This window comes from Podarcis vaucheri, assembly GCF_965113315.1.
Source record: "Podarcis vaucheri genome assembly, chromosome: Z".
NCBI classification, from domain to species: domain Eukaryota; kingdom Metazoa; phylum Chordata; class Lepidosauria; order Squamata; family Lacertidae; genus Podarcis; species Podarcis vaucheri.
Window position 1 is genome coordinate 24,443,057 of NC_138758.1, and position 22,342 is coordinate 24,465,398.

At 41.7% G+C, this 22,342-nt stretch overlaps 1 protein-coding gene and 1 long non-coding RNA gene across 2 annotated transcripts in view; one reads left to right on the forward strand and one right to left on the reverse strand.

Annotated features, from left to right (window-relative positions):
• Positions 1-22,342, reverse strand: part of LOC309524129 — a 208,473-nt gene that overhangs the window by 67,868 nt on the left and 118,263 nt on the right. The gene's annotated exons all lie outside the window — the stretch shown is intronic.
• LOC309524245 (uncharacterized protein) overlaps positions 1-22,342 on the forward strand; it is a gene marked incomplete at its 3' end in the record, with an annotated part of 71,286 nt that overhangs the window by 1,264 nt on the left and 47,680 nt on the right. Inside the window, exon 2 of the mRNA XM_082208708.1 lies at positions 64-156. Coding sequence (XP_082064834.1) covers positions 64-156 — 93 coding nt within the window. The remainder of the gene's footprint in view (positions 1-63; positions 157-22,342) is intronic.

Consider the following 22,342-nt stretch of genomic DNA (forward strand, 5'->3'; position numbering starts at 1 on the left):
TTCATTAATTTTCAGTAAAACACTGTTACAAATAATTTAATTTCTCATGTTTTAAATCTCTAGAACCTGATGAGCTATACTCAAGGGTACTAAAGGAGCTAGCAGGTGTAATCTCAGAGCCTCTGTCTACCATCTTTCAGAATTCGTGGAGAACAGGTGAGGTCCCTGCAAACCGAAGGTGGGCAAATGTTGTCCCCAGCTTCAACAAGGGGAACAAAGCAGACCCAGGTCTGCTGGACCAGTCTGCTTGACCTCAATACTAGGAAGGGCCCTCCATCAGATAAACAGTCTGCAAGCACTTAGAAAAGGATGCTGCGATTACTCACTCGGCATGGGTTTCTCAAAAACTTTTTTCTTTTATAGAGTTACAAACTTGGTGGATTAGGGGATTGCTGTTAGGTTTTTGATAAAATCCCCCTTGTTATTCTTTCAGAGAAGCTGACAAAGTGTGGGCTGGATGAGACAAGTGTTAGGTGGATTTGTTGCTGGGTTGACTCACTGAACCCAAAGAGTGCTCACTAATGGTTCCTCATCATCAGTGGGATGCCAAAGGGTTCTGTCCAGGGCCCATTGTTGTTCAATGTCTTAATAAACAAGCTGGATGAAGGAACTTTAGTGGATGATCACCCAATTTGCAGATGGCACCAAGCTGCAAGGGGTAGCTAAGACACAGAAGTCAGAATTGAGATTCAAAATGACCTTAACAGATTGGCGAACTGGGCCCAAACTAACAAAATGAATTTCAATAGGGACAAAGGTAAGGTTAGTCAGGAATAGCCAGCTGCACAACTACAGTGGTACCTCAGGTTACATATGCTTCAGGTGACAGGCTCTGCTAACCCAGAAATAGTGCTTCAGGTTAAGAACTTTGCTTCAGGATGAGAACAGAAATTGTGCAGCGGCGGCGCAGCAGCAGCAGGAGGCCCCATTAGCTAAAGTGGTGCTTCAGGTTAAGAACAGTTTCAGGTTAAGAATGGACCTCCGGAATGAATTAAGTACTTAACCCGAGGTACCACTGTATAAGATAGGAGACATCTAGTATGTAAATGGAATCTTAGTAGACTACAAGCTTAATATGAGTCAGCAGTGTGAAGAAGCAGCAAAAAAGGCTTATGCTATTCTAGGCAGCATCAATAGAAGTATAGCATCCCAATCAAGGAAAGTAATAGCATCATTCTACTCTGCCTTGGTCAGACAGCACATGGAGTGCTGTGTCCAGTTCTGGGGAACACGATTTAAGAAGGATTTTCACAAGCTAAGGTGTATGCAAAGGAGGTTTTACAACTATGATCAAGGGTGCATTGTGGGGGGTGGTTACTTGGTGCACAGTTTTATGGAACACACAGTATTTTTCTATAGAAAATAAAAAGAATGAGATTATGCAAATAAGCATTCACCAGCATTTTGATGAAATAGAATGATAAAAAGAGCTAACAGCAGTTCTTTCTCCCCTTTTTACCTATTCAGTGTATATGCAGAATGTTGATATATAGTTTTGGTATATTAATTGTGAAGGCTTTTCTTCTGTTCAGAGATATTATGACTCTGTGCAAATGCACAGCAGAAGTTCCATCAAGTGGCAAAGGGCACATATCATATCCACATTAAAGTTTCATTTCTAGTCCCTTACTTGCCTTTTCCTTTTTGCAAATTTGCAAGAAGGAAATGCAAAAGGTCTTTTAAATTCTCAAACACCACATAATTTCTTCCGAATTGCCTGCCACTTGCTGTTTGTTCTATAATAATTCAAAGAAGACTGGTTATGCCAAGAACCTAAGAAAAAGTGACTTTGGAACATATTAGAAAGTTAAAGGAAATTGAAAGCCTTCATGATGTTAAACTGCACAACACAGCTGGGGCTGAAGCAAACTGTCAATTACAAGTACTTGTAAAAGTACAGAAAGATTTAAAAGAAGAAGAAGAAGTATGATTGTGGTATTTCCTGCTAGGTCCAATCTAGAAGCTATATCACTAACTCTGCTGGTTTCTTTTTTGCTTATATCATAGCCATTTTCATAATGAAATATCAGGTTCACCAAAAGCATTGGGTGGGGGGAAGAGAGAAGCACCACACTTGTTGTGCCCCCCTCCCCACAACCTCCAAGTGCATAGTTTCTGTATGTGCTCTTGGGGACCTTGAGAGGCAATCAGCTATGTTTTACTCAGAGTAGACCCTTAAAAATAATAATTAATGTGACTAAGGCTGCATTCAGACATGTAGTTTAGTGTGTTACAGTGCTTTTCTTCTGGGGGTACTCAAGGGTTTGAGGGACCAGCACACAGAAGCAAGTGCTTCTGTCCCAATGTCTTATTGTTCCTTTTACACAGCAACGTTTGTTGCTTTATGGAACTGTGGAACACCAGGTCACACCAAATTTTAAATGGCAGGAAAGAACCGTATGCTGGGATTCTGCCCCAAAATTAATCCACGTGAAATTACAATGCTAAACTCCCATGCTCTTCTCAGTTGAAACAGTTTCCCCGCCCCTGGCAGCAAGCTGGATAGACATGGCAGGACAAGACAACACGATATGCAAACAGGACCATAAGGAAAGCAATGCCCTAGAGACTGTCACACCAGTCTCTACATCCTTGAACCAATGGGAGGGTGAATGACCCAGCAAATCCTACACTCAATCTCTGAACATCCAGAGGTGGGAGATATGCTAAGTCAAGACATGGAAGAAGTCATTGTTCACATTACACCAACAATGTGGAGGTTGGGAGTGGGTGCAGTCAGTGAAGTCTAGCCCATTAGGGTGGGTAGGATGGTACGTCACAGTATAAGCCTGCCAATTTTCCAGCCCCCAACCATCTGCCCTCTTATGCTGGTTCAATGGACAAGTTCACCCCATTGATCACAGAACAGAATATGGGGCATGTTCTTCACAGATGTTTCCCCCCCACTGCACTGTTGCACGGAAAAACAGGACTTTATGTTTCCCCATAGACATGAATGGTAATAATTCTCTATGGTGTTCACTGTGGTGAGGACTTTATCTGTTCCTGGGTGGTTTGCAGTATAAAAACATAAAAAATACATATCATAGTAACAAACGAAAACAATACCCCACCTAGATTTAAAAGGCCATGGATTGTTTAAGTAGCCAAAGGCTTAGGAGAAGAGGAATGTTTTGCCTAGTGCCTAAAGATATGTAATGAAGGTGCCAGGTGAGCCTTCCTGGGGGCAGCATCTCACAAGCATGGAGCCACTGCAGAAAAGGCCCATTCTCATTTTTCTGTCCTCCAGATGACAAGGAAACATTCAGTTGCATAATAACAGGACCGAGCTCCTGACCGAAGCTGAGACTATACATTTAGGCCTTTATAAGGTACTAAACTCACACACTGAAGTCCTGTATGCACTTCAGCTCACATTAAGGAGGATTTAAGCATCTGAGCCATATGCACAATGAACAGCCATAGGCTTTAAAATAAAAGCACTGTGTAGTTCTAAAATACTGCAGCATAACACTCCCTGTTCTATTCTGAAACGTGAAATTAGGAGCTACTTTTTTATAGGTTTGGAAACATTCTTCAGTCTTGGCTTTACCTTAAGTATTTATAGTTTAGAGAGGTAAAAATAGGTATGTTCCCACTGCTAGTCGTAACACCTTAATTTTGTTATACCATAAAATTTGATAGCCCTTGTACATTTAGAAACTAAATGCTGTAACACCAGTTGTCAGGGATTAAATGCTTTAAAGGGGTTTAGTCTAAACATCATAGCTCAGCCTTAAAAAGATAAGTGGGTGCAATTAACCCATTCAGTGACCTATGGCTCTAACATCTAAAAAAGGAATTCCCTCGTGGCTTCACGCAACCATCCCTCATTCTATTCAGGTTACAGTGGCTACATTAAAGCAAGCCGAGACCCAGAGTTCATCTAATGTATGGGTGCTCGAGTAGTTAATAATGCAGGTTGCTGTGGAGATTTATTTCTCCTTGTGGTAGCTGGTGGGGTGAGGTGTGTTTGGGGTGTGTGTGTGTGGAATTTGTACTCTCAGGGATTCTGCAAAATCGCCACCACATTTATACTCACTGGGGAACAAGATCTTGTAACAAGTTATTCCATGGGCAGGGCTATTTCAAGAGGTCTGGTATCCATGTTGTGAGTACCTTTGTTCCTGTAGTGACAACCACTGAACAGTTCAGTTTACGATTGTTTCTTAGGCACAGGATATTAACATGAATGCGCTCCAGCAGTTTCTTGTTGGATATAGTCTGAGGCATCACCCTGTACCCTGCCAGCCCCTCAAGTTCCTTCCCAGCACCTTCTGCCTTCTGTGCTTTGGTTCAATGGCGGACACATTGGCACTATACATTTAAAGCATTATCATGCCACTTCAAACTGCATCCCTCAAGCAACCCCCAAAGAATCCTGGGAAGTGTAGTTTGTTCAGACTGCTGAGAGTTGTTAAGGTACCCCTGTTTCTCTTTCAGAGCTACCATTCCCAGATTTTCCTGGGAAGAGATACACACTGTTAAATGACTCTGTAAACCATAGTTCCGTGAGAGGAATATCTTAACAAGGCCCTCTTTTTGTCTCATGCTTTCACTTCCCGCTTGGTTACAAGAAACTCTGATGTCTCACTGTCCACAGCTGCATCTCTCCCCAGCTGTTTCTTACCTGCCTTATCAGGCCTCCCTGCATGGAGGAGAAATAACATGGTTTCTCTAGCTGCAGGCTTGTCTGTATGTTTGGACATATGATTTATTAAATGATTTATGACAGCAGTAGCAGCAAAATACTGTATTTGTCTCTGGTGGTGATCAAGGAGGAGAGATTACTTACTTGGATCGTGGTTTAGGACCAAGCTTCACTTTATGCAGCTTGCCCATACCTCGATATCTTAATATACATGGGTGTAATTCAACATCTTGCTAACCTGATCGTTCCACATGCCTATGCAATATATTGTGAGGCTGGTTAAGCCCACACCCTGGTGGCCCATGCCCTCTCATGATTCGCTGATTAGGCTAGCAGGTGGGACCAATTACCGAGGCAACAAGCTCAGCCCAGACACTTCCTTTCCTTGGGAAACAGTCCCCGGGACTTCCCATGTCGGATTCCAGTGGGGGGGAGGGGAATGCCAGACTGTATTGGTGCCCACAAGAGAGGGTGAGTGGACTTACCAGATGGAAAACAAAACAATCCCCCCTCTCCTCCTGTCTCTCCAGAATGAATTTGGGGGAGGTGGGAGCAGGAGACAGAGAAACCCCCATTATATTTATGGGAGTGCTTCCACTAATGCACCATGTTAGTTAAACCTGGTCCATTATTTCTTTTCCTAAAATCAGCTGAGGGCACAGGTGCCATCTTGCACCGAATATTGTGGCTGCCCGCAACAAAGTGCTTCAACTTTGCACACTGACTTTGAGGAGGCCCAGCCCCAGCAAATATATTATTGTGGGTGTTGAATCACCCACGGCCCCCTGGAGTTGGCTCCAGTGGCTGAGGGAGGGGAGGTGAATTTAGGACTGTCACTTTCATGCCTCAAAAACAATAACCAGAACAAAGTAGATGCAGATTTGCATAAGCCTTGCATATGCTGATTTACATGTATAGATAAAATCTAGAAATATATACAATAATGCATATGGAGATGCAATATATCTCACTGCATTGGGGAGCTCTGTGACCAAATATGTCTACTCAGTTTGCTGTCCAGAGGCTCACTGTTGATGGGCAACATCAAGGCCCGTGTAGGCTCCATTCTCAACATCTATCATTTTATCTGGATTTACACTGGGCAGCCCATCAAACAGAGGATATCTTCAAATGATGAGCAGTCCTCCAACCACCCTTCAAATAGAGGATTGTCCTCTGTGAACTAGGGATGGGAGAAAAATCCCATTTGGCTGGCATTTTAATATGAACCCATGTAAATCTCATTGCCCGAAATAATACACAAACTGAAATGCAGCTAGCCTTTGAAATTCACATGATGCCAGATTTTGTGATGCAATTCACCAACTAAAAATGGGTATGTAAATTAGGGGGGAAGCTCATAAAAATCTATACATTGATGAAAACAATCTACATAAATGCATTTTATTAGGGAAAATTGTACAAAAAAAATGAATCTATTAGGATAAATGTCCACCAAGATGCTGAGTTCTCATGAAAGAAATATTAACAAACAGATGCAGGAATGTGGAAAACTGAACATAAGAATGAAAGAAACTGTAATTGACAGCTTTGTTCATCCTTAACTGTAAACTATGACACATAGCCACCCGGACCCTACATTTTGGATCAGGGCTGCAGTGTGAAAGGAGGGGATTTATTCTTTCTGCTTTTCCTGAATCTCCCTTGAGCCACAACAGGAAAATACAGAGCTATAGTAATGGGTACAGAAAAGCAGAGAACATATCAGTGAGGGTTGGGGTGTTTTGTTTTTGTTTTAGGGTGGAGGGAGCTTGTGTATCTTTGAAGGCTTCATTCACACACTTAAAGCCAGTAGGCAGAACCAGTTCTTAGATGGGATGACTGGGCAATTGAGAAATACATGCCAGAGTGAGCTATGCAGTAATAAAGCAATGGAGGATCTGCCTGTACTTTCTGGGTCACACAATGCAACCTCGCAGCCAGCTGGGAGAAGGAGACTGATCACGCTCATCTTCCATTACCCACTTCCTCTGTGAGTCTAGGGCATGAAAGCAATTGCCATTATACTCTGACTTCAAGGCCTAGAAGTTAAATATTGACTGTGTTGTTGTATACAACTGTAAAGGACAGGAGTCCATTTTGAATCAACTATCCACTCATCCAGTATCAACATGGTCTCAGAAACCAAGTTTGCAGCTTATCAGAGCCTTACAATGTAATGTGGAGTGTAGGGCAACCCAGAAAACAAGATGACATCTGGATAAGACCAAAGGCTTCTCTAGTCCAGCACCCTCTTTTCTCCAGACACATATGGGAAGCCCAGGAATCAAGAAAAGAGCACAACAGCACTCTCCCTACTGCGTTCTCCAGTGACTCGTATTCAGAGATTTACCACCTCCAATACTAAAGGTAAAACACAGCAATCCTAGCTAGAAGGCATTGAGAGCCTTATCTTCCATTAATTTGTCTAAAACTCTAAAGTCTTCTAAGGACTCATCCACACTTCCACTTGTCCCATGCCTAGAATGCATGAGTCCAAGCGGTTTTCCGCTTGACCAACACTTTCCAGGCATGGGTTTGAGTGGTTTTCACTTTGGCCTGCTCCTTTCTAAGGGAAAACCCACTTTCCAATCTGGAGAAAACCCAACTGACCTTTGCTAAAGATTGGGTTTCTCCAGGGGAAAGCAGTGGGGCAAACAGCCCTAGGTTTGTGGCCATCACTACATCTTGAGGAAGTAAATTCCATAGTTTAACTATGTAATATGGGAAGAAGTGCTTACTTTTGATTCTCCTGAATCTTCCATTACTGAGCTTCATTGGATGTCTCTGGGTTCTTACATTATGAGAGTAAAAGAACTCTCTAACCACTTTCTCCACACCAGGGATAAATGTCTGCACCTTTATCAAGTACCTGCTTACCTTTAAGAAAGCCCCAAATGTTGTAACCTTTCCTCATCTAGGAATCGTCCCAGCCCCTTGAAAATTTTGGTTTACCTTTTCTGAGCCCTTTCCAGCTCTACAATATCCGTTTGGAGATGCAGCAAGCAGACCTGAGCACAACAGTCAAATGCAATTGCTCCAGAGATTTGAATAACTATGTTTAATTTAAATTGGGTTAACTGGGATGCATAACCAAATAAACAATGACTCCTTCCCAGTCCCCATATAACTACAAAATCTAACTGTTACTTGAATCTGCACAGTTTGGATTTGCACAGTTTGGCTTGTCATGACCATGCGATCAGATTCACCTTCTTCAGGGAACTTCATCAGAAGAAGAATTGCACACAGGGCCACACCCAGAAGAACATCCACAAGATGAGTCGATAATACCAGTGCCCCTCTGTCCTTGCCATTCTCCAACTCAAAAGCTCTACTACAACCTGGGTCTCATGCACTGTGTTGATTAGCTGATCAGTGGTGCCTCAACCCTTCTTTTGCTCAGACGTTTCTCTGCCTGCTCCACATATAGCATCAGGTGTAGGGCAGGTGGGCTTGCCGTAGCATAAATGGCCTCATGTGCAAAATAAGGAAGTTCCTCACTCTTGCCTTGGCCAAAAGTGGTCAGGGGCCACATACCGATGGCAATGGATGGGGTCAAAGCAAAAAATATATGAATGGGACACTCCTTCTCTCCCTGCCTCCCTTTCATTAATCACCCATTATAATATTTTATCTCTTTCTCACACACAAATGTACATTCATACCAGGTAGAGGGCCTTTTTGGTGGTTGCACCTGCCCTGTGGAATGCCTTCCCAACAGATGTCATGCAGATAAACAGCTATGTGATTTTTTAAAGACATCTGAAGGGAAATTTTTAGTGTGTGATGTTGTATTGTGCTATTACTATTTTTTGTTGGGAACCACCCAAAGTGGCTGGGGCAACCCAAACAGATGGGAGGCATATAAATCATCATCTTCATTATACACACTTATTCATTCATCCAAATGAACCACAGTCATCCTCTCCAGTCATTTATCCATCACTTATTCATTCTTTCTTGGCTGGTGGTGGGGGTGAGGAGTGCACCAAAGTAAGTGGAAGGCTGTGCACTTTTATGTCATTTTTACTTTATAGGCTCCTGGGATGATGAAAAGCAAGGTACACTTTTTAAATGACTACAACACACCTTTTTATGGAATTGTGCGACATAGGGTGTATCTGGGCAGGTGTTCCAGCACTGATAGCCACTGTTATGAACAGTATGACCCCCAAACAAACATGGTGTGATACTTGATGTTATCTCTGAGTGAGGGATAAATCACAATGTAAGGCAGGAGATATCCAACAAACACCACAACAAAAACACAACTTGCTTCTTGCTTGCATAAAATCTAGTTGCTATTTTTGCTAGGTATTAATTGTTTTATGATAGCTTTTCAAACTGCTAAAGAGCTGAAATGATGGGCATACTCTGTCTCAGACAAGAGGCTTAATTGTAAAATTGCACAGTGTTTATTGATTCTCCCTGACCATGCCATGTAATTATTTGTCTGGCAAAAGCTCTTGTCCTAGTAGGCATCTGAAGAACCAGCTCTCCTTGAATATTAATATGAGGTCATCATTGCAAAAATAAAAATAAAGAATCCCACAGCAATAAACCTGTTTATGCACTGCCTGCAGAGAAAGGAATATAACCACAGCTTCCCACAGCTTCTTACTCAAAGCCTTAGATCACAAAGTGAGACCCTCTTGTGGGGGGTACATGTCCAGGAAGTATATTTAGTGTGATTCTATCCATTACTTTGGAATACACTCCCCTTGGAAATTCAGGTAGGACATCCTTTTCCCCCCAACCAGGCTTTTTCAGGGCAGCATTGTTAGATATGGTTCCTATAAGCTTTGCAAATGGATTTAATATTTTTATTTTTGTTTTAGCTCTTTAATTATTTCAATCCTTTTGTTGATGTTGTTGTACACTGCTACAATATTTTCAAATGATGGGTATAGAGGTGGATTTAGGGCAGTGTAACTGGTCCTCCCCGGGGCACAGAGGCCAACTGGGCAGGGCACCTTTCTGCTTCCTTCCCAAAGCCTAGTTGTGCGTGCTCTGCTTTGGGAAGGAAATAGAAGGGCTCTAGAACCCTGCCAGAGCCTCACACCTCTACGCCAAAGCCCAAAGCCTCTCTTACAGGCACCAAATTTTGGCCTTGCACATGGCACCTGGTAGGAAGCTTATAAACAATGGAAGGAAGGAAAAGGCAAGAAATTTGAGAATGTGGTAGTGCTGCAATTCTCAAAACACTGGGGATGAGCTTATTAGTAGCCTCATTCTTAACACTTATTCTTAACACTAAAACCCGGAGTTTTCCAAAGAAGCTCAATTTTGGAATATGAGCTCTGGAATTTATCACTGCAGGGTGTTCTGAGGGTCTTCAACCTGAATGACTTGAAGAGGATTAGACAAATGTGTTGGTTTATGTATGGATGAAGAAATATCTACTCAGAAATAAATCACACTGAGGGTGATTGGTCAGTCTTACACTTGGGTAAGTGGATAGAAGATTGCAGCCCAAATCTACTAGAGTTCTAATTGGAAACCACTGCTGGCTTGCATGAAAAATAGGGCAAGGAATGCCTAATTAGTCCTAATTAGTGAGATATTTGCCTAAAAGTCTCTAATTGGAAGCTTTCTGCAACAAGTGGTACAGTTGTTTACTTCCATGAAATACTCAGCAATCAACTGACAGTATGAAGGATAGAGCAGGTTTTTGTTGTTGTTTGTGCACAGTTCCATCACAAACCTATGAAAATATTTTCAGAAGGAGAATTAGATCATGTTGTAATTTCAAAAATAGCAGGGACCTTCTTGAACTTTTCTTACAGTAATTGGGCATGCATAGCACAAATTGGGGACTGTACTTTAATTCCTCATTGGGCCCTTTCTTGTTGTTGATAAAATGACCCAATAAATTAGCAAAAAATGATTTAGCATTCATATGGAAGGCATGCTACAGTATCCTGTCTATATAAAATAAAAATAAACATAGCATGCAAATGTGTTTCAGAATATAATGCATAATGCAAGGACAGAGAATATCTAGAAAGTGGTAATATTAAGATAAATAACTTTAAAAATCTGCTTTTTCGAAACAAAACAAAACCTGAGTGATATTGTGGCCTTGCATATCAATCAATTTCTCAAAAGCCTATCAAAGATGGTGTTCATGGTCTATTTCTGATCCCTGATTTCCCATTCTATGATTTCAAGAGAAAATTCTATTTCACCAGAGAAGACACCCCCCACACTTCCTCAAGGACCTTTAACGTTAGAGAAGTGTTTGCTCTTCTCTTTTTCCCTCCTAGGGAAAAGCTTTGATGCCCACGACACTTATAAATATTTGCAAGAGGCTTCAAAGAACAAATTCAACCCATAAAGTACTGCATGGAAGCCCTGGGTTTTAATGACTTCTTGGTCAAGATTACAACCAGTCTGCAACCGAAGCTCTCTTTTGAACTGTGCTGACACAAGGTGAATGCAAACTACAAATAACCAATTTTAAGACCTCTGCAGAGATACATTCCTTTGACAATTGACAGAAAGGCTGCAAAATTAGCATTGTGGTAAAACCTTTATTTGTATAAGATGCCTCTTTGCCAAGGAGAGTGTCTGTACAAAAGGATTAACCTATTGACAATGACTTTCAAAATCCAAACTCATTGAATAACAAGTACTGAATATGTTTACCTTTCTAACACCCACAATTCACAATGAAGCAAGCTTTCTCTAAAAGGTCAACTTCCATGAAGAGCTGAATCTCAATAGAAAAACACATACACATCCAAAAATTCACCGCCAGGGAAAGCATTTTAATTCAAGAGACGCAACAGTGGGACTAAATGAATTGTAACTCTCCAGACAGATGGAACATTTTCAAAATTGCAAGAAAATAAAACCCCAGACTTTTTCCTCTTTTGCAACTGTGCTGGCAACACATTAGAAGGAAACAAAGACAAACACTTAATCACCGAGGTCCACATTCATGGTGACCTGGAGGGCTTGATTTACATTTGCATAATCTGCACTTTTTATTTCCCCATCATAAAATCCATTTGCATAATATGTGTATGAATGTAGTAGAGTGCAGGTCAGTGGATTTGGTGGAGACCCAAGATTTTCAAGGTATGAAACTGGCCTCCCTAAGGAGTCCTAGGCAATTGCTAGGGGAAGCAAAAACAAACAAAAATCCTCCTCTCTGACACTTTCAAAGCTGATGCATACTCATGACATGCATATATATATATATATATATATATATATATATATATATATACACACACACACACACACACACACACACACACACAACACACACACACACACACACACACATATGCACTCACTTTGAGGAATATATACCTAGGCAATGGTATGCATTTCATCAATCAGATGTTTATTACAGTTGACCCTATCATTAAACTGTACTAAATATAAAGTACTGTAATTTTATATTTTATATATGTGTGTGTGTGTGTGTGTGTGTGTGTGTGTACTATAATAAATATAAAGTAGTAGAGAAGCAGAGTTGCAGTAAAAACAAGTATTAATTATTAAGACTGATAAGCTTAAGCACTAATAATCATGGCAGGTCTGGGAGATATTGCAACATTCAGATATATTCAGTAATAGATTTATTAGACCACCTCAAGGAAGATTCTCCAAATGCTCTCTAAGGAGGTATGAATCTCTTTTTTAAAAAAAGAAATTGACAAACAGAAGTGATGGTATAATTTCTTGTTTTGCTATGTGCTATAAAGATTCTACTTTAGGTTTCAGGGTTGTACCCAACCCCAAGCACCCAATACCACCAAGGTCTTCTCCCTTTGCAGTGGGACTACCTCTCCTTCCACTCCCCTGAAATCTGTTATGGGGGTTCTACAAATACCCCAAGGCAGATTGGTGGGGATGTTGGGGTGAACAGGGAGAGGAGAGGAAGTCCTTGGAATATTGGGAAAATTATACTGAATTCAACCCTCTGGGTTGTATTCAGCTAAGTCCTACTCAGAGTAGACTAACTGAAATTAATGAACTCAAGTTGGTCATGTTTATTACCTTCAATGGGACTATCCTGAGTAAGGCTAGCATTGAATACCATCCTCTGTTTCCAACTATTCTGATTTTCTTTTCTTTTTGGGCCCCAACACCTGGTACAGTGGTGCCTTGCAAGACGAAATTAATTCGTACCGCGAGTTTTTTCGTCTTGTGGTTTTTTTCGTCTTGCAAAGCAAGCCCATAGGGAAAATCGTCTTGCGAAGCAACTCAAAAAACCAAAAACCCTTTCGTTTTGCGAGTTTTCCGTCTTGTGAGGCATTCGTCTTGCGAGGTACCACTGTATTCGGAGAGCTCTTCTTATGCATGTGGAACTTCAAATTGGTTATCATCAGTAATACTAATTTAGGCTAGACCTGACCTCCAGGAAACAGCCTAAACTTGCCATGTCCCATCACCATCCAGGCATCACCAGCCCAGAGCTGCTTAAAATCTCAAAAGGAGCTACTGCCACCCTAAAAGGAGACTATAAGTGATTTTGTAATATGTGTATAATATATGTCCTCATATGTGTGTACACTTATTTTTGAGGAAAGGAATAAGCATTGGTCAGGGTGTAGCCTGCGAGCACTATACTACACCAGTGCTGCTCTCTGTTGCCTAAATAAGCTCTTTCTCTACACTTAATGACGACAATAAGTGGCTGAACGTCTTCACACAGCACGTAATTAAACTATGGGATTTGCAATATGTAATGATGGCCACCAACTTGGATTGCTTTAAAAAGAGCTTAGACAAATTCATGGAGGTTAAGGCTGTCAGTGGCTAGTAGCCATAGATGTGTTCTACCTCCACAGCTGGAGGCAGCATGCCTCATCGTTTGCTGGGAATCACACATGAGCAGAGTGCTATTGTACCCAATTCATGCTTTTGGTTTCTCACAGGCATCTGCTTGGTAACTGTGAGATCAGAAAGTTGGACTAAATGTGCCTTTGGTCTGATCCAGCAGGGCTAGTACATTCTTACGATAGCTACCAACTTGTATAGCTAGAAACTTTGTATACTCAACACTGGGAATGATTACAAAAGGGATTGAAAATCAAAATGACAAGTAACATCGTGCCATTATAAGAATCTATAGTTTTTCCAAAAATCACTTATGAAATTGCAGAACTGGAAAGCAATTTGCTGTGATTTGTACATAATGTGTCCTAAGATAATATTTTGTTATTTGTGAGTCATTAAAGGTCCTATTAATTGGTTCTACCACATTGCTTGAACAGTTTGCTTAACTTTATCTTATAATTCTGCCCCCCCCCAAAGTAATGAGATATCCCTCGAGCCAGCATCACTTCTAGGATTATATATTGCTACAGCCTGTTGACTATACAATAATATCATGATTGAGAAAACTGGGAAAGGTACAGGAAAGAGCAAGTTGAATGATGGAGTACTTTCTCAAGTGACATAAAAATTAGAGACCCAAGGTGTATATTTTTGATTTTAATAATGTTTCAGTGTTTCACTTATAATTGCATTGAAACTTTTAGATAGAATGCACAAAGGGAGAGGTTTGATTTCTGTATGAGGTCCTAGGTTTTTTTGTTATGGCCTAGAGAGTAAAAGGTTGTAAAATGCAGGCCCATATGGACCTCAGGAAAAAAGGCGAAAGTGTTTGTGGCATTCTAGTTTAGGAGGTTTTTTTCGTTTTTTTTAAGCAGATAGTGGAATGAGCAATCATACCAAGACTACTAAAGAGCATGGGAAAAAATGACATAATGCAACAAAAGCCACAGAGTGGCATTACTATGTGGTTTTATTCAAGTAGCCATTGCATTCTGTGCAGTGTAAGCAAGTTGCAGTCAAGTTCTTTTTTAATTGCTTAGGATTCTTTTTAATGAAGCATGTGGTGTTGATTAAAAACCCATACATGCCCCAATTTCAAAGGATGTGTGCGAATATTTATATACACACTAAATTTGGCATCTTCAATCTGCCTTTAATCTGATGTTCAAAAATAGCTGGCACATTCTCACAGATTTTAATGAAAAATACACATTTAAAGCACATTTAAATACTCATCTAAAACATACAATTCCTAGCACCCTTAACAAATTCCACTCCACAGGATGCTTTGCAGGAAAACATGTGCTTTGAATATATGGTGTCGATCTGCCCTTTCATCCGAAAGAGCTAAAGATTAGGGGAATTGCTGTATTTTTCGCCCTATAAGACGCACCGGCCCATAGGACGCACCTAGTTTTCTGGGGGGAGGAGTAAAGAAAAAATATATACCGTATTTTTCACTCTATAACACGCACCCGACCATAACACGCACGTAGTTTTTAGAGGAGGAATATCTGTAGGCATGCCACCCATAGGCATTCCCTCCATAACACACACAGACATTTCCCCTTACTTTTTAGGAGGAAAAAAGTGAGTGTTATGGTGCAAAAAATACGGTATATTCCCCCCCTCCCCAGCCGCGGCTTCAGCGCGTCCTGCGCTCCAGGCAGCAGGCTGCTATCCGCAGCCTAGGGAGCCCTGCGGGAACTCCCGCGGGCTCCCCAGGCTTGCTGATAGCTTCCTGAAGCCTGGAGAGCGAGAGGGGTCGATGCGCACCGACCCCTCTCGCTCTCCAAGCTTCAGCGAAAGCCTGCATTTGCCCCATAGGACGCACACAGATTTCCCTTTCATTTTTGGAGGGGGAAAAGTGCGTCCTATAGGGCGAAAAATACGGTACACATTTATGGCAATCCATTTCTGGTCAGGGATGTACTAAGTAGCCTAACTTAGTTTCATTTTGATAGATGCTCAATCATAGGTGCTCAGTCATAAAAGATAAAAATCTGTTTTATGCAGACTTTTATCTTTAAGAAAATATTCTAATGAAAAGTCTGAATTTAAATTGCAAATATTTTTGCATGTACGTTTTATAAAGTACAGTAGTACCTCGGGTTACGTACGCTTCAGGTTACATACGCTTCAGGTTACAGACTCCGCTAACCCAGAAACATTACCTCGGGTTAAGAACTTTGCTTCAGGATGAGAACAGAAATTGTGCTCTGGCAGCGCGGCAGCAGCAGGAGGCCCCATTAGCTAAAGTGGTGCTTCAGGTTAGGAACAGTTTCAGGTTAAGAACGGACCTCCGGAATGAATTAAGTACTTAACCCGAGGCACCACTGTACATATTTTCCTATAAAATATGCATTCTGATCACCTTAAAAAAACATACTTATGTGCACACTTCCTATTTTTGCACCAAAACTGTATTGTAAGATTGAGAGAAGTGCATAATCTGCCTGTGTTCTGACCCGCAAAGCATGTTCATCCCTAATGGATGGCCACAGGCAGTCATTGGGGAATTGAGTTTCTGGGGAGATGTTGCCAATTTGGGGGTGGGGCACAAAGGTTTTAAATACAGGACACGCAGCTTTGGGCATTCTCTTTTGCTGCGTGCACCGGATTACCTGCCCACACTCCCTGAACTGGGGGTTTTCGCTTTGACCTTGCTATGCCTGTCATGGGGTTGCCTGCTTTTGGGGCAGGGGCCTGGTAGGAATTTTGCCCATTTGGCTGATTGGCTGGTGCCGTTTGGTTTTTGCCTACTGCGTAGCAAATCGTCACAACTTGTAAAGTTTGCGGTTAGGCATTGGATAAAAAATTGGTTGGTGGAGGGGTAAGTGCCTACCCATCAAATGCTGGTGCTGCAAGGGAATTCCATGCTTTTGTCCAAATCCCTGGCATCGGGCTTGGGCCGTGCAAGCCCCTGGGAGCATGCGGGGAGAGGTGAGGGTCTGTTACCCAGCTTCATTTCTCCCCAATATTGTTTTCCCTGACTGACTTCCGCTGGAATCCGGAAGTCAGTTCTGACCCTGGGGCAAGGACAGATAGTCATAACCAATGCCTAAGCAACCACTCACATTTGTGTACTTAAATAAAGTTGTGGCCAAAATTACGCCAAAAAACCTTAAACAAAAATGTGTGAGTTAATTTTGGGGCGGCTTGGGGACCTTGACACACAAACAAATCTAAAGCTGTTGAATCAGGTTAGTCCACTGTGAAAAGCAAACCTAGGTTTGAGGGTCTTGTCACTTCAGTCCAGGCATGTCCAAAGTCCATTTCAGGGGCCTAATCTGGTCGGTTTAATCCAGCCCCTTTGGCATTTCCTGGGGTAAAATCCTAAAAACCCCCTCAAGAATTTCAACCTGTGGCCCTGTGGTTGGCCTTCACTGCCCTTCACTTCATCAAATCTGGCCCTCTTTGAAAAAAGTTTGGACATCACTGCAGTTTAGTCCTTACGAAATTCTTACTTTACTTTACTGTTGTTGGCACTTAAGCAGGAGATGCTGCGTGGATAGGAGCACATGAATGGGGTCCCCCCTCCAATATGTGACACATCACTCCCCCTCCAAAGACGGTCACCTGGCACCAGTTTTTGTAGAAAATGAGGTGTCAGTATTCCTTCAATGACAAAAGTGGCAGGGGGGCCAGCAGAAAATGGCTGCCATGAGCAGCAAAAAACCCCTGAGGTTCTGGTGAGTAGTGTCACAAAAATAGCCCTGATTATTATTAGATAGTTGAATGCTTTGCAGCAGTAACAAAATATAGCGACCTCTGCAAATTACATTTGAATGTCATTTGGAATGTACCTAAAAATACTCAAATACAAAAATACACAATTGGTTGATTGCTATTTAGATTTAGATTTCTCTGCATTCTGAATACTCTTGAGGGTATCAAAGCCAAACCCAGCCAAATGGAATAACAGTTCATCTAACTCAGTGAACTGTCGGCACTGTTTCCTAAGTAACCTATTCCCAATTCTAATGCCAAACGCCAGCTTTTAAGGTCTTAACAAAGCTCCCGAAAGGTGCTCAGGCTTGAATCTGCCCTGTGTGTGTGTGTTACGGGGAGGAGGTGGGATGCAAGCAACCCACTAAATATAAATCTTTGTACCGCTTGCTGATTAAGCCCTAAAGTGTGGATGGTATCATTAAAGCAATTTTAAAATACACCAGCTGAGTACAAAAAAGAGGAAAAAACCAGTTTCAGTAGTGTGAGGGAAAGCTATTTTACGTAAAAAGGCTTTCACATGTCAGATAATGCAGATGCTCTCAGCATATTATCTCATCAGTAAGAGCTGGGTTCTCACAAGGAACCAATTTCTTTATTACCTAGAGACCTGCAAGGAACCAAATCTTGGTCAAGAGGAAAACCTTTTCTTGGTAGGGGCGGCTTTCAAACAGCCCCACACTATTCCTTGAAACTCTGGTTTCCAGAGGTTTGAGGAGCAGCGTTGGGAGGCAGAAGTGGCTTCCAATAAATGGAAACTGCTTCCTGCTTCTGGAAACTGCTTCCCTCCCCCAGCTGATGGGTAGTGGAAGCAACTCCATTAAAGGGGCAACCGGGAGCTCACTTTTTGCCACCAATGCTGCCCTTGAAGCCTCTTCCTTACCTGCCCAATCCCTGGTGCCATCTTTAGTGGATGGGTGTGGCTTGCCCTTATGGTGCCATGAGCCAAATGGGGAGGTCTGGTGGGCCATGTTTGGCCTGTGGGTTGGAAGATCTGCAAATGTGCCACATACAAAGCTGAGCTAGGGTTACCAATGGTCTGTCTTGCTATAAAGCAGTCTCCTGTATCCCTGTGTCAGTAAGGCCACTTTGTCATAGCTCCATTGCAACAATAGTTTCCTAAGCAAATTATTCCTCATTGATTTGGGCTCATAACCCATAAAAGAAGCCATTCATGGGCCATTTCTGCTGCTACCAGATGAATTGATATGTGTGTGTGAGTGTGTGTGTACACACACACACACACACACACACACATTTTTAAGCAAACACACTTGGTGACATAACTAGTAATTAAAGCATTTCACAGCTTGGGAGGAATTTATTTCTTAACAGATGGCTGGATATTGTATTGAGACCCTCCCTCCCAAAAAGCAAACAGCCCTAAAACAATAACTATATGTCTTTCAAAGCAATTAAAGTCAACGCATATTTATTATGGAAATTAAGCAGCTGGGTTATATTTTATTATTAAAACAGATTTGGATATTATTTATCTTAATAGTTCTTCTACTTTGTGTTGTATTCTTTCATCCTTTGTGAAGCGTCATTTTACTAAATATTGCATGACAGGGTGAAATCTAAAGTCACCCCAATGTCAACATGCGTCAGTGAGAATGATTGATGGATCTTAACTATCCAGTGCAGTAGCTAGAACTTGAGATATGCAAAACTTATTTTGTGATCCTCCCCCCCCCCGCCAAACTCCTCACAAACGTTTTCCAGCATTTTAGTTCATATTTCCGCATATATACTTTTTTCACAATATTTTCTGTGTATATGTGTATTAACTGAAGTATGTGTTTTGATGCAAAGTTTCCCAATACATACTTTTTATTTTAAGTTGGAGAACAGCACTGCAAAATTCAGAGAAATCCAAATCTTGAAGGATAGAAAGCTGCATTCCAGTTCACCTTGCGTTTGGAGGTGAAATGTAGGTTCATATTTAAAAGTGAAATCAAATATCTCCCTTACCTCTACTTCTGATCAATGACCAACCCCTTGTCTGTTAGTAATGACCAATCCCCACATCAAATGGGGGACACCTTTTGCATGATCACACACAGCCCCTCAGATCCCAGTGCAGCTCCCGGTAGTTCGGGCTGGATACCTGGAGGTCTCCACCTATCTCAGCCAATCACCCAAACCCACCTGGGGAGGTGTTGCCAGGGGATCAGCCAGGTAGGGGGAGGGACCGCCCTGCCCACACAACAGAAGGTGAATCTTACCTGCGAAGCGTCAGTTGGCTCCAGAGCTTCTCCCACCCTGGCCTCCCTCAGTTAAGCCTTCTTTTGCAGGTTAACCTTTTCTCCACAGGTATGCGGGTACTGCTACGTCATGCTTGCTGTTGAAGGGCGAGAAAGGAATTTTCCTGCATTGGCAGGTTTTGCCTTTCCCGTAGCAAAACGTCACAACTTTGGTGGTTTCAGGCCTTGGGCGGAATCCTTTAGTCTATCTTCCCAAATGGGGGGTAGGTGGGCGTGAAGCGGTGATCCCAGGTTCCCTGTTAAAGGTGTCTTGAGGCGTACGGCATTGGCCGTATGCCTAGAGGTTGTCATTGCTCTCCCCTGCGACGGCAGTGAAACGGGGGGGGGGGGTATCTCTGCTTGAACATATGTTCTACAGAGCCAGCCCAATCCCCACACATTCTGGATAACCCTGATGTCTTCCAGATCCTGGGCTGGGGACTGAGAAGGATAAACGCCCAATGCCTGAGCCAAGGTCTCCCTACACCTGAAACTTAAGAAAGCTGTGGCCAATTTTAATCCCATAGCATGTTGTCTTGAGTCATTATTCTGCTCGGGGGTCGCCTGGGGTTGGGGGGACCCTGCCTGTCCACGCAAATGAGCCATCATTTTTATACTAAAGATAAAACAGTGCTCTAATATTTAATACCCCTTATACAGTGCTTTTTTCTGGGGGGACGCATACCCCTAAATATTTTGTGAATCTTTGCGCTTTTGTCCATTTACTGTATTTATTTTCCCCGATTTGAACTATAAAATGGTGGTTTTCTTGAGTCAAAATGAGAGTATGCCTAAATATATATTTTTTAGAAAAAAAATGTATCATAATATGTATCATAATAGGATAATCCTTCCACAAGAACATACGCAGCCCTATCCAGTACAATGGTTCACCCTCAGGCACCTTCTCTATACAGAGCAGTATGGGCAATATGAAAGCTAGAGCTCTCTCTCTAGCTGTCTTTGGCATATTCTTCTCTCTGTTGCTCTCCAGTGCCCTCAAGTCAACTGAAGACAGTGTGAGAAGGAGTGGTGGAAGTTTGTTCACACCAAGACAAAAGTGTGGTAGGTCCTTTTCCAAGAGATGTTGTTTGCAGATAACGTAGCCTTGACAGCACACACTGAGGGAGCTCATCAACTGTTTTGCCCAAACCTGCTTGGAGTTTGGCCTCACCATCAGCCTGGCAAAAACCAACATCCTGGGTCAGGACATCCCCAGCACTCCACATATCAGCATTGGTGACCACATGCTTGAGGTGGTAGACAATGGTTCTACCTGGGCACCACCTTTCTATCGACACTGAGGTAGATAAGTGTATCGGCAAGGCAGCTATGGCAATGGCTCGCCTCTCCAAAAGGGTATGGAAGAACAACTAATACCAAGATGAAAGTCTACTTTGTGGAAGTGAGTTCTGGACAACTTATAACCATCAAGAGTGTGGCCTCAATGCCTTCTATATGCACTGCATCAGGAAAATTTTGGGCATCGCATGCAGGGTAGAGTTTCAACGAAAGATATGCTCTCCCAAGCCCACATTCCCAACATGTTCATACTTCTATCTAAGCAACAGCTATACTGGCTTGGTCATGTACAGAGAATGGAAGGTGGCAGGATGTGCTCTATGGACAGCAGTCTTCAGGCACCAGGCCAATTGGAAGACCAACTCTGTGTTACAAAGATGTCTGCAAACATGACATGAAGGCTGGTAACATTAACCCCACTGTGTGGGAATCCCTTGCAGATGATCACAATGCCTGGAGAGAGACAGACAGACAGGTCATGTATCCATAACAGTGACTAGAGGATGAATGACTGCTGGGAGAAGCATAGAGAGAAGAAATGCCAGGGTATACCTTCATCTGCCCCAACTACAATAAAACATGTGGTAAGGTGGTAAGGGGACAGAAAAACCAAGATAATTTTTATACTGTATGGTATGATTTTATTAAATATACACATGAAACAATACATGAACAAGAAACGCCTACAACATATACTGCAGTATGGCATAGATAAACAGGCAATTGTTTTCCAAGATGATTTATTGAAGAATTCATTGAACTGGTTTATTGTAATCAGTTCATTATTATGTACTGTAAAGTAATATGTTTTGTATTTAGCACCCTAGTGATCCTTTTTTTCTGTCTTGTCAAGTTTTATGATTTATGTACAGTATGCACAAAGAAATGATAGCAATTGTTTTGTTACAGATTTTGTAACAGTAATCAATAAAAAAACTAAAAATACATATCAACATTTGCAGAGGAACCTTATTTTATTTATTTATTTAAAGTGGCAAATAAAGAAAAGACATGAAAAATCCTGTATAAATAAAATTAATATAGGAAGCAGAGTTGTGGAAAACCCTGAAGAAATAAGAAGTCAATTTGTGAGTTTCTATACAAAATTCTATCAAGCTAAACGGGTAATATAGAAGAAATACAAAAATATCTAGAGGACAGTGGAATATCTATAATATCAAAAGACAAACTGACCATCTTGAATGGACCAGTGACAGTGGTGGAATTACAGCAAGCAATCTCACAGGAAAAACTTGCAAAGGCACCTGGACCTGATGGACTCTCAGCAATATATAATAAGAAGTTACAAGATTACCTAATACAACCATTAAAGTACATTATGAATATGATTTTAAATACAGGTGTGCTCCCAGAATCTTGGAAGAATGCTTATATAACTCCACTTCCTAAACAAAATAGAGACCCTGAGCAGCTCAAAAATTATTGACCTATATCTTTGTTGAATAATGATTACAAACTTTTTGCAGATATATTAGCAAATAGGCTGAAAATGGTACAAAAAGAGATAATCCACTATGATGAGGCTGGATTCCTGCCAAGAAGACAAATGAAGGTCAATATTAGGGATATAACTGATATACAGTGGACGCTCGGG